General features: G+C 40.0%; 1 protein-coding gene across 3 annotated transcripts in view; it reads left to right on the top strand.

The window, feature by feature from the left end:
- Positions 1-15,309, top strand: part of ASCC3 (activating signal cointegrator 1 complex subunit 3) — an 841,816-nt gene that overhangs the window by 618,209 nt on the left and 208,298 nt on the right. For all 3 annotated transcript variants that reach the window (XM_040350155.1, XM_040350157.1, XM_040350156.1), the window contains 6 exons: positions 3,747-3,845; positions 5,065-5,233; positions 8,410-8,630; positions 13,186-13,271; positions 14,471-14,637; positions 14,742-14,887. In XM_040350155.1, coding sequence (XP_040206089.1) covers positions 3,747-3,845; positions 5,065-5,233; positions 8,410-8,630; positions 13,186-13,271; positions 14,471-14,637; positions 14,742-14,887 — 888 coding nt within the window. The remainder of the gene's footprint in view (positions 1-3,746; positions 3,846-5,064; positions 5,234-8,409; positions 8,631-13,185; positions 13,272-14,470; positions 14,638-14,741; positions 14,888-15,309) is intronic.

Raw genomic sequence — 15,309 nt, 5'->3', positions numbered from 1 at the left:
ATTAGATATATTTTTTTATATTATTGTTTTGGAAAGCAGAAAGACAGGTTGCCATTTATTTTTCGTTTATAATTTGCTGTCAGCATTGTTTTGGGAAATTTCCTTTTACTTCTTGTCCAGGAGAGACAACTGGAAGTGGTAGGAAATTTCTTCAAAGTGACAGTCATCACTGCAACAGGTTTGCCTATTGAAAGACTTATGCCGCGTACACACCATCACTTTATGTGATGGAAAAAAATGACGTTTTCAAAAACGTCACTTTAATTGACCGTGTGTGGGGGAAAACGTCATTTTATGTCTTGTAAAAAACGACCAAAAAAAATTCAAGCATGCTTCAATTTTATGTGTCGTTTTTCAAAAGTGCACTTTTTACTTCACAGAAATTGACCGTGTGTAGCAAAAAACGTCGTTTTCTAAGACGTTTTTTCATCCGCGCATGCCCAGAAGCTACTTATGAAGCGAGCTTCAATGGTAAAACGTGGTGAACGTAACCTCACTTTGCAAGAACATTGTGAGAAAAACGATGGTGTGTAGGCAACTTCGTCTTTGAAAATTGAAGTTTCAAAAACGTCATTTTTTACTTCACAGAAAGTGTCGTTTTTTTTCATCACATAAAGTGATGGTGTGTATGCGGCATTAGGCTCACATCCTTTCAGCAATCAAACTACCATTGTGGCATTATTTTCAGAAAGCTCAATACTAAATTCATTAACTAAGGGGATTGGTCATTGATTGGGTCTCCAGTTGTAGTGGTGACAGAAGTTGTATTGTGTTAGGCATTGGTACTATAGTGTATGCCCATGCAATGGCCATGTTTACCCATAGGGATTTGCATGGGTGTTTTGTGCATGTCCATGCAGCTGCTGCGCCCCAATTGAAATGAATGGGACTGCCTGCACAGTGATGCGTGGAATACCTGTGCATCCGCATGTGGCAAATACAGCCCTTGCAGGGACTAGCGGAAAGATTTTTATTGGATTAATTTCCTGCACATGGTGGCCCCCATGGGCCTCAATACCGTGGTGTTTATCATGTGCCTTCTCGCTAAACAATTATCTACTTTCTTCAATCCAGACTTTAGCCCATTTTTGGCTGTGTGTTTAAAGGATTTTGTCCTCTGTGGACAAATTTATTTTTTTTATAAATTTGTGTCACATTTTGCTTGTGCTTAGTATGATTTGCATACCCTTATGTCTGGCCCCATACTGATTTTATTTTGTTTTTCTATTTCCCTGTTACAGTTGTATGTGAGTTTGTTCCTTTTTTTTTTCACTTTTATTTGTTTTGATCACTGGAGTGCCTATTGTGATTTTCCAAACATTATTTTGTTTGCCAGCAATGGACTTTTTGCTTCACATGTTTTACTTCAAATTGTTTGGTTTTTCCATGTTTTTAAATTACTATTTACTGTTGTTTTTTTTTTTTTTTTTTACTCAACAGTGGACCTTTATATCTACAAATAATTATGTTGTTTCCCAGCAACATATTTAACAATCCACCAAGAGTTTCCACCTGTATTAGCTTGAGAGTGGTGTCTGATTAATTTTTTTGTCACTTCTGGTTCTCTTGTTGATGCTCACAAGGGAGGATGGAATCATGGAATTGATTCACATGCACAGTAGGTGTTTGTTCTGGCTCCCAAAATGCATGTCAGGTTATCATTACCTGCCACTGATTTAGAAGCTCTTCTTTGAATCTGTGTGAGGGCTCAGCATTTTTCTTTTTTGTTTACATTACTGGGAGCATATTTTTGCTTTATTTTATATTAGTGATATACCTTGGCATTCCCACCGCCATATTCTTCTTTTTATGTAAATAAACTGCAAAGGCACTTTATTCCCATTTATACATGAATTGGATTGTATAGTATATTCATGATCACACAGGTGTGTATGTTTCTGCCTTGCATACATGTTGACGTGTCACCTTTCAACACAGGGGCCTGTGTGGCTGCCTAAAATCAGTGTTATGATGTCCTTTGTTTTTACTCTAAATCTGCTTTGCAACTATGACCTCAGCAAAACGTTGAGGTCCCAAAACTTTTGTGTGATGGCATTTTGGTTGCAAGTAATAAATACCTGTTGGGGTTCTAAACCACCTTGTCTATCCAAACTTAGAGAACATCTTTATACTTTATGCTTGGAATTTTTCCATCTGAGACATACACTGTTACTTAGAGGTTAGATTAGAGGTTACAAAAAAAATTGAAACAGTTGTTGAAAATCAGTATCAACTAAAAGTGGTTCTTTAAAGCATAACTAAAGGCAAAACTTTTTTTTTTTAGTTTTGGATAGTGTGGGGATGGATCAGAACAACTCTTAGGTTTTAATTGCTGCATTTTTTTTTATCAGAAAAATAGGAAGTTTTTTTAATGTAAAAGATACAATACAGCTATGGTTCATACAACAATCACAGGAGAACCAACAGTAAAATCTTTGACATCTGGCAACACAGATACAAAATATGTTAATAGTTAACCGGAAGTGATGTGAGAGTCCAACATATAAATGAGCAGAAATTTAAAGTAGTGACGGAATCTGTCTAATAGGCTATTGCCATGATGGGTAGACGGTAATAAAACATCTCCGCTAAAGCCCCAATAAAAGCATAGAAAATGGGAGAAACACTTTAGACATGCTATATCATTGACAGTATCTATGAAGTACATGTAGCTGCAAACTGCAGTCATCTGTCTCAAATGTTATTTTATTTACCCAGACAACCCCAATTGATGTAAATAACCTTCTGATAAGGTAAGGAGTTATTCACTTCAGCAACCCAGGCTTTACTGCTACCTTTTTTACCCCATTAGGGAGATTCCACCCTTCTTTTTGCCCTGCTTACCGTTTTCATTAAAAGTGAAACTAAAAGAAAATCTCAAGCTTTGGGCTGTCCCCAGAGAAGTAATAGAGGGTAAGTCTTCCAATAGGGACACTAGCTCTGGTGTTCTGGGGGACCCCAGTGGATTTCTGTTTTGGTTATTTGACAGGTAAATCATACCAGTTAGATACAGATGGCAAAAAAAAACTGACATGGGTTATAACCCTCCATTACTCTATCCAAAATATTTATATTTATTTGTATTTCTTGGAAAATGTGCATGAAGGCATACTTGCCAAAGTGTTTCCTGTCAGCTGCAAATACAGATTATTTGCATTATCTCTGTCTTCATCAGTTCTAGTTGATCAAACTCAGAGATCACTTGCTTTCTTCCTCTTCTGTGCACGTTAGGACACTGTGCCCTCAACAAAAGGACAGTGCATGTTGCTGCTTGGATGAGTGTAGATCATCTCACCCTACTTTTCCATTTCTTTGTTGCTTCCCTCTGCTTTCAATCCCTCCCACTAGTTGGAGGAAAGCGGAGAAGGGCTAGGTAGGATGGTTGGTGACAAATAAGAGCTTACAAAAGGGAAATAAAAGAAATAAAAAACAAATGTATTTGTTTATCAGTCAAGAATTACCAACAATGCTGTTAACAGATGCATAGGTGCTGTTTACAACATAAAGTATATGCAATACATGTAAATAACTCCTCAAGGTATAACTTAATAAAAAACAATACCAGATAGGAATTGGGGACCTAAAACTTTAGATGTTAAAGCTTGTGATCAAGACTGTACTTCCCATGATATTGAAAGCAGTTGTATTGTGTTTTAGACTTAATTTAACCTGAATTATAGGAAACCGAGAAATAATTACACTGAAAGGCAGATGGAAATCATGTACTAACAGTTTTGTAATGACAGGTACATGGAACAGTTGGAGAACCTTGGTGGATTTGGGTTGAAGACCCCACTAATGATCACATTTACCATTCAGAATATTTTCTTCTGCAAAAAAAACAGGTATGATCCATCTACAGCAGTCAATGATCACAAATACTGTACTACATTTGTCTTTATGTCTGAAGAATCAGATGCCGTTTTATACATGTGAAGAATTTAAAGTGATATTAGACCTTGACCCTTCCCAAATTATCTTACCCCACTTTCCAAGATTTTGCCTTTTGCTTCTCATAATAATGTTCACACTCTGTCTTACCCCTCCCATAATATTCAACTTTTTTTTCCCCTTAATCTTTTCTGGTGGTATGAAAGTTTCTACTGCCACAGCATACAGTATATCTATAAAAGGTACTGGAACTGGCAACCCTGCTTACAAATCGTAAGCATGACACTTTTTGCCATGTGTTTGGATGATAGCAATACAAAAAGAAATTGGGCTCTGGGCAGAGCAGCAGCTTCGGCCCTTCCATCCAGTTATTTGGCGTTCGTGAGTGTTGCAATATGCACTAGGAAGCAGCTTTATTTGCATTTTCTGTAATAGCATTGCTTGCCCCATCATACTCATAATCTGTGTATAAGTACATCCTCCCTTGTGAAAGGCAGGTGGCAGCTTTGACCATTGTGCTATCCCACTTGTTTACTGCAGGAGCTTGAAGGTTAATCTTCTATCATATGCTGGCTATATGAATTAGGTACATAAACAATTGTTCATGAAGATAAATCTTGTGTCATTTGGGGAAGTTGGATGTGCCTTTTGCCGCGTACACACGGTCGTTTTTTGTCTTGTAAAAAAAGTTGCTTTTTCTCATGAAAAAAAAACAACGTTTTTCAAACTTCATTTTAAAAAACGACGTTGCCTACACACCATCGTTTTTTTCAAAATGCTCTAGCAAAGCGCGGTTACGTTCAGCACGTACGGCGGCACTCTGTTCCATTCAAGCTCGCGTCATAACTTGCTTCTGAGCATGCGCAGGTTTAAAAACGTTGTTTTAAACGTCGTTTTAGCCCACACACGATCATTTTTTATGACACAAAAAACGACGTTTTGAAAAACGACATAAAAAATTGAAGCATGTTTGAATTTATTTTTTGTCGTTTTTCAGAAGACATAAAAATAAGTTTTCCCCACACACGGTCATTTTAAATGACGTTTTAAAAAATGTAGTTTTTTTTTCATCACAAAAAAAAGACCGTGTGTACACGGCATTAGTATTTTGTTGGTTGTACATGTGATTTTTGTTATACTATAGTATGACAGAGTATAATTTAACTTCCACAGGTTGTCCTGAAAGAACAACAACTCCTGGTATTTACAATACCCATATTTGAACCACTACCCTCCCAGTACTACATCCGGGCAGTGTCCGACCGATGGCTAGGGGCTGAAGCTGTTTGTATAATAAATTTCCAACATCTAATTTTGCCAGAAAGGCATCCTCCACACACAGGTAAGAGCACACATTCCTTCCATCATAAGTTGCTCTATATACAACACCAATTCCAAAAAGGTTGAGTTGCTGGAATTTTGGGAGAGGAATGTTGTCCCATTCTTGCCTGATATAGGTGTAGCGCCCCCTTTACTTTCAGTATGGGCACTACGCTAAAGTTAGTGGGGAATGGGAGAGTTTTTTTGCTCCCATTTGCAATTTGTCAAATTTGGGCTGCTCTGATTCCTGAACTGTCCTGTGGGCCAGTCTGCGCTCCAGGGGTGTTTTCCCACCCCTGGGTGACAGGTGGCGCTAGAGGGGTTCTGGCAGAGCCACTTTTCCCCAGCAGCCAATTAGAGGGGTTTTTCCCTCGCTGGGCATGCTGGGGGAGGGTATATCTGTGGCAGACGCCATTCTTCCAAAAAACGGGGTCCTCCTTCTTCTTCCCGCGGGGTCCATGTTCCAGGTGCGGCATCCACCTTTAGGGTGCGCGCATCCACCGGACCCCAGTGATGGCCCTTTGGACTAAGGGCACATTCTACACAGAGTTCCATGTTCCTGAGAGGGGCCCCAGTGACTTACTGGGCCCCCAGCTCCATTGAAAGGATCCCAGGCTGGGTGCCGTTCGATTGGGGGGTCGGCTTGAAGAGAACCCGGAGGCAGGTTATACAACAGGGCTTGAACGAACCAATCGGGGATCTGGTGACCGGAATGCTGACAGGTATGCTTTGCTGTCATCCGGTGACCTATGCTTAATTCTACTGGGAGGATTCACTCAATTCATTCATTTAGCTTATCCAAGGTAATAGGCCTGTGGCAGAGGCCCTAGAGCCAGGTCTGTGAGAGAGATCTGTTCCTCCCAGCAATCTAAAGTGACACTTCGGCTGCCAGGCTTCTGACAGGAGTCTGTCCGGGGGCACTTCACCCACTCTGGCTAGAGTGGCGACGAACTGCAATTGATAATACTGACAGCAGGATTGCTTGGTTCATATCCAGGCCTGATACTGCAAAGTTCCCTCTCCGATCCCAACAACAAATCAGCGGCTCCTGCGGGGGTAGCGCTACATAGGATTCTAACTGCTCAACAGTCCAGGGTCGTCTTTGTTGTATTTTTTATTTCAAGATGTGCCATGTATTTTCAATTGTTGAAAGGTCTGAACTGCAGGCAGGCCCGTTAAGCACATGTACTCTTCTACTATTAAGCCATGGTGTTGTCATATGTACAGTATGAGGTTTAGCATTGTCCTGCTGAAATATGCAAGGCCTTCCCTGAAAAAGACGTTGTCTGGATGGGAGCATATGCTGCTCTAAAACCTGGATATGCAAACTGCCCATTCCATATGCACTAATGCACCCCCATAACATCATAGATGAGACCCTTTCCTCTTTATTTCAGAGGATGCCAAATTTCAATTAGTCTGAATGGTTCACCATATAGTAAAAGTAAGTTGGAAAACTCACATAGTGTGAAACTGTATAAAAATATAAATATGCTACTCACAAGGTTAAAATAGATAGGTGCTTAGTATAAAATGCCATTCCCGGGAATTGATCCAAATAATTTCTGGTACAGACAAGCGTGGTGACATCATGTGCATAAGCTCTGCCCTACGTGTTTTGTCAAATCTGACTTTATTAAGGGCCACAAATTCAGATTTGAAAAAATGCGTAGGGCGGTGCTTAGGCATGTGACGTCATCGCACTAATGGCAGATTTTACTAAATGTGTAGGGAGGAACTTACACATATGATGTCACCACGTTTGTCTGTACCAGGAAGTGTTTGGATTGATTCTTTGGAATGGAATTTTGTACTAAGCACTTACAGTATCTATTTTAACCTTGTGAGTAGCATATTTATCTTTGACTCCTATTAAAGTTTAATACAGTTTCACACTATGTGAAGTTTTTTTGTTTTGCTCATGAGGCTTGTGCATCACATAGTAACTGGATTTCACCAGTGTTTAGACTGTCATACAGAAGTCTTTAGTTTAGCCTTTAGTGTGTTTTTTGCAGATACCCTAGCAAGGAGATGTCAGTAAATCAACCAAGAAAGTCAAACTTAGTGAACGGGCCATTAACATGCCCAAGGTGATGTAGCCATAAGAATCCATGTTGGGTAGCATTTGTTAGATTTAACATTGATGAAAATATCAGTTGATGCAGAGTATTTAAAATTATTATTTGCATGTCACACAGAAGTTGTTGCTTTACAGTAATGCAAGCCAAATGTGCTCTACTTTTGCTACTTAAAGTGGTTGTGAAGGCAGAAGTTTCTTTTTTTTTTTATCTTAATGCATTCTATGAATTAAAATAAAAAGCCTTTTGTGTGCAGCATCCACCCTCAGACTTCCTAATACTTACCTGAGCCCCATCTCGATCCAGCAATGTTGCATGAGAGACACGGCTGCATGGGACTCCCCTCTTATTAGCTGAGACAGCAACCAAACGTCATTGGCTCCCGTTGCTGTCAAAGTCAGTGAGCCAATGTGAAGAGAGAGGGGCCGGGTCATGGCTCTGTGTCTGAATGGACAAAGGGAGCTGTGGCATGGCTTGGGTGCCCCCACAGCAAGCAGCTTGGCAGAAAGGAGGAGCGATTGGTGCCGAAGAGGAGGATCTGGGCTGCTCTGTGCAAAACCAGTGCACAGAGCAGGTAAGTATAACATGTTTGTTTTTTAACAAAATAAAAAAAAACAAGACTTTAGTTTTATCATCAATACTGTTTTTTTTTTTTTAGCACTATCATGGTAATATGTTAATCTTATGCCCCATACACACGATCGGAATTCCGATCAAGCTTGGCTTGCATACACGCGGTCACACAAAAGTTCTCGGAACTTTTGTCTGTCAAGAACACAGTGACGTACAACACTACGACGAGCCGAAAAAATTAAGTTCAATGCTTCTGTGCATGCGTCAAATTGTTTCCGAGCATGCATCGGAATTTTGCGCAACAGAATTGCTACAGACGATCGCATTTTTTGGTGGGAATTTTTTCCATCGGAAAATTTGAGAACCAGCTCTTAATCGTTTGCTGGCAGAAATTCCAACAGCAAAGTCAGATGGAGCATACACACGGTCGGAATTTCCATTCAAAAGCTCACATCGGATTTTGGTGGCGGAATTTCCGATTGTGTGTACGGGGCATAAGATGTAAGCATTATTATAATATATTTATTTTGATTACTTTTTGTTGCAGAGTTGTTGGACTTGCAACCATTGCCTGTGACAGCTTTGGGACGTAGAGAATATGAAGCGTTGTACAAGTTTACACACTTTAACCCTGTTCAGACGCAGATCTTCCATACCCTGTACCACACAGACTCAAATGTTTTACTTGGAGCTCCAACTGGTTCAGGAAAGACTGTAGCAGCAGAACTGGCAATCTTCAGAATCTTCAACAAGTATCCAACATCTAAGGTATTGAACTTTAGCTTACTGTTAAGTTTGAAAATCATGTTTGTTGCACGTTTGAATATGTAGACTGTGTTTCCAAAGGCACATTTATGTCACACTTACATGCAGAGAAAAATATAGTCTAAATGTGTTCAATGTCAGGCAAGTACTAGATTGGTGTAGAGCTGAATCTTCATTATGTGCATATGGCCTGTCAAGCACTGTGGTAGTAACTGGTCAGATTATTGTAAATATTATTCCAAAATTCATATATCTTATGATGCCACGGTATATATATATATATATATATATATATATATATATATATATATATATATATATATATATAGTTGTAGTAAATGTATGACCTCCAGTTTAAGGGTTCATCAATTGACAGTGTGTGAAAAATTGATTTGTATCATGTATGTAGTAAGCAATACCATATTTTTCTTATTGCATAGGTACTTTGATATTTTCATATTCCTGTAGTGCGCATTGTCATGTGCACTAAAACATTTAAAAAAACCCTGATGAAAATATTCCGGAGTCCTAATACTCAAAGAGCAAAATTTTCAAAAGAAAAGATCAGTCAAATGCATTTTTAGCATGGATGAACTATGGACGTTGAACTTGAAAACAGCACTGGTTTAAGGGGAACCTGTCTTGATAAAAACCATAGCAAATGCCTTTGTTAACATTTTCCTCTGGCCTTTAATTGTTTAAGTCACTAACCCAAAATAAATATGCAGACAAGAATCTCTGAGTTTTCTGATTTGTATACTTTTTTTGGGTTAGTGACCCAGAAAGTTTCAAAGCCAGTAGGACAGCAAAAGAGTCTGGCAGCTAGTATTTCAAAAGGCTGTAAGCAAATGCAGTCTCCAAATTTCTTGCGTGGCAGGTTTACTTTAAAGGTTGTTTTGTGAGTCAGTAAAACCTTGTAAACATTTTATTTTATAACGTGGTGACTCGATAATGGTTACTCTTTAAAGATTAATTTCATTCAGCCCTATAATGAAACCTTCATATTCATACAGAGGGTACATAACAGCTATCTTGCTCTTGAGGTTTAAGTTCAGGAATCATTCCAGTTGTCCAATCCACATTTAGTTCAGGAATCATGCTAATGCACCAATCCTCTCTGTAATTTTAACTTGAAATGTGTTCATTACTCCTGTCTGTGATAAGGGACAGCAGCCCAACTCCAGGTAACTTAAATAGTATTCCTAGCAGTTGTCTAGTGATCTAGAGGAAAGTTTTTGCACCTAAACGTATCTGATTCACAGCTCCACTGGCAGATGGCACTCACACATTCCAGAGGTGGGCTATTCATTGGCCTCATCGCATCTAATGCAGGGCTGTTGACCCTGCATTGGTCTTGATGATGTCAGGAACTTAGACTGATGGAACCTGGGGGAGAAGACACTTGGAGGATCAGATAAGTATTTTTTTTTTTATGTCTCTTAGATCTAAATGAACAATTACCGTATTTATCGCGGTATAACGCGCTCTGGCGTATACCGCGCACCCCCAAAGTGGCCCCCAATCCTGTGGGAAAAAAAGATTTTTTGTTTTTTTGTACTTACAGTTTTGATGTCTTGCGCGGCGTCCATCTGCGGCCTCGTCGGGTCCGGCGTCCTTCTGCGGCTTCGGGTGTCCATCTTCGGCGGGTCCGGTGTCCATCTTCGGCGGCTCCGGTGTCCATCTTCGGCGGGTCCGGTGTCCATCTTCGGCGGGTCCGGCGTCCTTCGGCGGCGTCCTCCCGCTCGTTTCCCGCCACGACTTTGAATACTGCGCCCGCATATAGCGAGCGCAGTACACTCGTGAATCTTCGGGCAGGCTCGGGCGCCTCTTGCACTGACGTCCTGTACGCTCAGGACGTCAGTACGAGAGGCGCCGAGACTGGCCGAAGATTCACGAGTGTACTGTGCTCGCTATATGCGGGCGCAGTATTCAAACTCATGGCGGGAAAGCGGGTATCGGCGTATATCGCGCACCCACGATTTTGCCCTGATTTTCAGGGCAAAATAGTGCGCGGTATACGCCGATAAATACGGTAATCCTTGCAGTACAGGTTCAGTGCCACTGCAAAGGATACTTTTGTATGTTTCCTGGAGTTGGGCTTTTAATACACCTACTGCATGATCAGTGCTGTATTTCTCACTTTGTTTCACAGTATTACCACACACTACCTGCTTGGTGTCAATTTAATTACATTATATTATAATTTCTTAATTATACAGTACAAGACCCAGGCTGTTTTAAGTCTTGACTATGGGTTATATGCCGTCACTGGCAACCAAAGTTGTTAGGACAGCTGATATTCTTTAAGACTTTGGGTTCCCAAGAGTTCTTAGTCTCGAGTGATGGACAAACTCTCTCTAATGACGGCTTGTAATGATAATTTCCCTGAAAAAAATCATCCATCAGCAGTGTTTCAGGGAACCATACATGCTGCTTGGAAGACGTGTGGCAAGCCTGTAGTGTTGCCTTTGACATTGGACTCTGCATGTGGAGCTCACCCTTGGTATAGCAGTACAATGAAGCATTATTAGTTGCAAAGTGCTCTACAGGTCCAGGGCAGTGGAGATCCAAATCCCAGTAGTTCCAGACCTTGACGACCTTCTGCATGGAGGAGGGGGGTATGCCTTTCCAAACTGGGCAAAGCAGGGAGTCCCTCCGTATTGGGTTTTTCCTTGGGAATAAGCTGGTACTGGGCATGCAGGAATGGGCAACAAGAGCAGATTAGGCCAGGAGCAGTGTGTGACAAGGGAGCCACGACACTTTTTGACATTCATCGTAGCCAAGGCCTAGTGTACACCACTTTAATGCTGTGTTGCTGTCAAATCTCCCTGCCTCTCTGACACGATTGCAGGTCCTTTAGACTGTGTTGCATCAACGTCACTCTTTAGCAGTGATTATTCCAGTTCCCTACACAACATTTTTGGGCTTTTTTTTAAACCTGTTTATGGTTCCAAAGCTGTCCGCTTCCTGGACTGTGGATTCAAAAATTCCAGATAGAATCAACCTGGTCTATTAATGCATCTTTGCAATAATGGAATTTTTGTCATTGATAAATATCAAGGATGCATGTTTGCATATTTCCGTTTTTCCATGCATCAGCTGGTCCTGTGATTTGTGGAGGGTAAGCAGCGGTTCCACTTTGTGGTTAGTCTATGGCTCCCCGCATCTTTACCAAGGTGTTTTCCCTGATCCTCATGCTGCTTTGCTCTCAAGGAGAACACTATACTGCATATCTGAACGACCTTCTCTTAAAGAATGACTCTGCCCCAGCCATAGTGGCCAGTGTGTTTTCAACCCACAGAAATCTGTGTTGGAATCAACTACTTTCTGGGGTACTCAGGTCTAGTCTTGCTAGAACCAAATGCAAATATGCAAAGTCACTATCTCTCCAAATGGATGTGTTTATTGTGAAGACTGTATCACACAAGGCTTTTAAAACTGAAATGTTGTGGCCTCAAATGGTCCCTTTCTCAAGAAAACATAGTAACATCACCATTTTTGCATGTTTACATTTTGTTCTAGCTAGGCACTAACTGTGGCATTCACTTTGAGCACCCATCATTACAAGGTCAAGTAGGAGGAGTACAAGTTTTTATTTGTTCTTTATTGGGTCGGGTCTTGAACGTGGCCCAAGCCTGGGTTTTTCTTCCTTTAAAACTCAGACCTGGTGGTTGACCAGCCCTGCGCTGGTTTCGGGGACGTTTTTTCTCCTGTTAATCTGTACGGTTTTCACAATGGATGTCAGCCTGTCTGGCTGTAGAGGTGTCCTTGGAAAGGCAGGTTCCAGTCTTGTCCCCAGCCCACATTCCCAGGCTAGACAATTGGTGGTCAGACTTTCTTAATTGTCTCAGCGCATGGATGCCAGAGAATGGTCTCCTCACCGTGAAGTATTTTGGGAAATATGTCACCACTGTGGGAATTTGAACATAGATTAGTTAGTATTCCACCACAACCGCATGTTGGATGGATATGTGCCCAGTATCAGGGATTCAAAGGCTTTTGCAGTGCATGCACTGGTGACACCATGGGATCATATCTGGCTGATATTCACTTTTTCTTGCCTATGAAATGTTTCTCAGCTACTTCACAGACTTAAGATGGAGGGCTTTTTAGTGATCCTGGTGGCACCAAACTGGCCCAGAAGGACTGGGTACTCATACATTCTCAAACTATTTTGAGACTCTCAATGGGCACTACCAGATCAGCCACACCTACTGTCTGAAGGACCAGTCTTCCACCCTACCTTATGGTCGCTGAATTTGATGGTTTGAAACCCAAGTCCTGAGAGATTGTTATTCCTACGTGACTTATACACTTGAGATCAACCTCTATTAAGATCCATCATCGCACTTGGTAGACTTACCTCACATATTGCGAGACATGGAAGTGTCTTGCATGTGTCCTGTAATGTACTCTAAGAAAAGCATTTTTACAGGCAAGTCAAACATCTTTATGCAAGTGTATATAAAACTATAAATAACCACATACTGTCACAACTAAAATCCCTCTCTTTAACATTTACTCCTAATAATCATCTGTGTTACTTGTTTGTGTATAGGCAGTCTACATAGCTCCTCTGAAGGCTCTAGTCCGTGAAAGAATGGAGGACTGGAAAGTGAGAATAGAGGAAAAACTTGGTAAAAAGTAAGTGTCTTGTCATATTCAATCTGATATTATCATAAGCTGTAGTTTTATCTGTTTGCATGCTAGGTCACATTAAGCCTGCTTGTATGTCTGAGCCCCATGTATGTTGCAGCAATTCCTCATTGCTTTCCATTTTTTTCCCTTTAATTTCAAGATTTCTGTTTATTGTTACATTTGAAAGATTTTATTACTATACTTTTATTTTAAATGAACTGTGTGTATAGGTACTGTATACTGTTTTTTTGTTTTGCTTTGTTAAACAATTGTGCACATAACTAAAAAACTACCTCTAAAAGCATTGATTTTCAAACTTATACAGTAACAATGTGCTCTTAATTCACCAACAAAATTAATTTACACATTCAAAAGAAGTCCTAAAATATACATGTAGTATTTTAATTAAAAATATTATAATTGAAGTATCAGTAAAGCCCCCAAAAACTTTAGTCTCTACAGTAAATATGTATTACATTAGAGCTGCTAGTTGGTGGGCAGCTAGGAACCTGATAAGGAGGTTAAGACTTTTGAATTGACGGTGGCTCTTGTCATTGCAGTAAATGACAGGGTAGACCAATCAACACGCTGGCACAAAATTCACAAAAATAATTCTTATTTACTGCTCTGTAATTAGATTTTGGAGGAAATTCCCAACCTCACTGTGTGAAAAGATACATTCGGGTTTACAATGACTTTAATAATTACTAAATAATCACACCCCATAGCAATTGTTGACTTTTGTACCTTATTTGAATAGTCAAACTATAAATCTAGATTCACATACCTACAGATCTAGGTGATATACTTGAACAAATGTCAAAAGTATTGATATGTTTTAATTTTTCTAAATTAAGTATGTGGCTCCGGCGCACAGATACGACGGTGCATATTTGCACTTATGCGGCGTATCTGGAGATACGTTGGCGCAACTGCTTTGTGAATACGGGCCTATGTGTTCATCAGCTATGCCTGCTCTTTCCTCACATTTCTTCCAAACTTGATATTGAAAGGAAGAAAAACAGATAATTCATGTTGTAAAACAAAATTAGGTAATTCTCTTCCTCCAGTTTTGAGTGTATAAGCCATTTAAAAATCCACCTTAGCTAAGATGAAATGTTCAGAAATATATATATATATTTTTTAACCATATTGCAGTGGCCTACATTTTTTTCACATCAACTAAAAACTTTGCTTCTTAACAGAGTTGTTGAGCTGACGGGTGATGTCACTCCTGATATGAGAGCTATTGCTGAAGCTGACCTCATTGTTACTACCCCAGAAAAGTGGGATGGAGTCAGCAGGAGCTGGCAGAACAGAAGTTATGTACAGAAGGTGGCCATTCTAGTCATTGATGAAATACATTTGCTTGGTAAGTTATGCCAAATCCAACTAACAAAAAAAATGTCTGATATTGCAGAAGGAAATCATTTTGTCAATGTACATTGTGTGACATAACATTTTGTATTTTTTTAGGGGATGAAAGAGGACCTGTACTTGAAGTTATTGTGTCCCGAACAAACTTTATTTCCTCACACACAGAGAAGACTGTGAGGGTTGTTGGCTTGTCAACAGCTTTAGCAAATGCTAGAGATCTTGCTGATTGGTTAGGCATTGGGCAGGTAAGGGAGCTTTTTTTTTTTTTTTTTTGGTTACGCAGGCTAATAATAAGATGTAGCTTTATCTTGTCCACATTATTATTTCAATTAACTCGCTATTTGATTTTTTGTATCGGATGCATGTGATTGTGCATTACCACTCCCAATTGGCATTTGTGTCTATCCTCTTATCCAAGAACCTTTTTTGTCCCTCCTACTACTCATAGTGCAGACGTTTGTGATTTCTTTTGGATGTACTGGAAACTGCTGAAAATCCTGCCCGCTTGTGAGTTATGCCGCCTATACACGATCATTTTTCGGCATGAAAAAAAACTTTGTTTTTCAGCATGTCCAAAAAATGAAATTTTTCCAACCTCATCATTAAAAACGATGTTGCCCACACACGATCGTTTTTGAAAAATGATGAACAAAGTGCGGTGACATAC

The sequence above is a fragment of the Rana temporaria genome, chromosome 4, assembly GCF_905171775.1.
Source record: "Rana temporaria chromosome 4, aRanTem1.1, whole genome shotgun sequence".
Lineage (NCBI taxonomy): Eukaryota > Metazoa > Chordata > Amphibia > Anura > Ranidae > Rana > Rana temporaria.
This window is presented reverse-complemented; position numbering and strand designations above follow the sequence as displayed.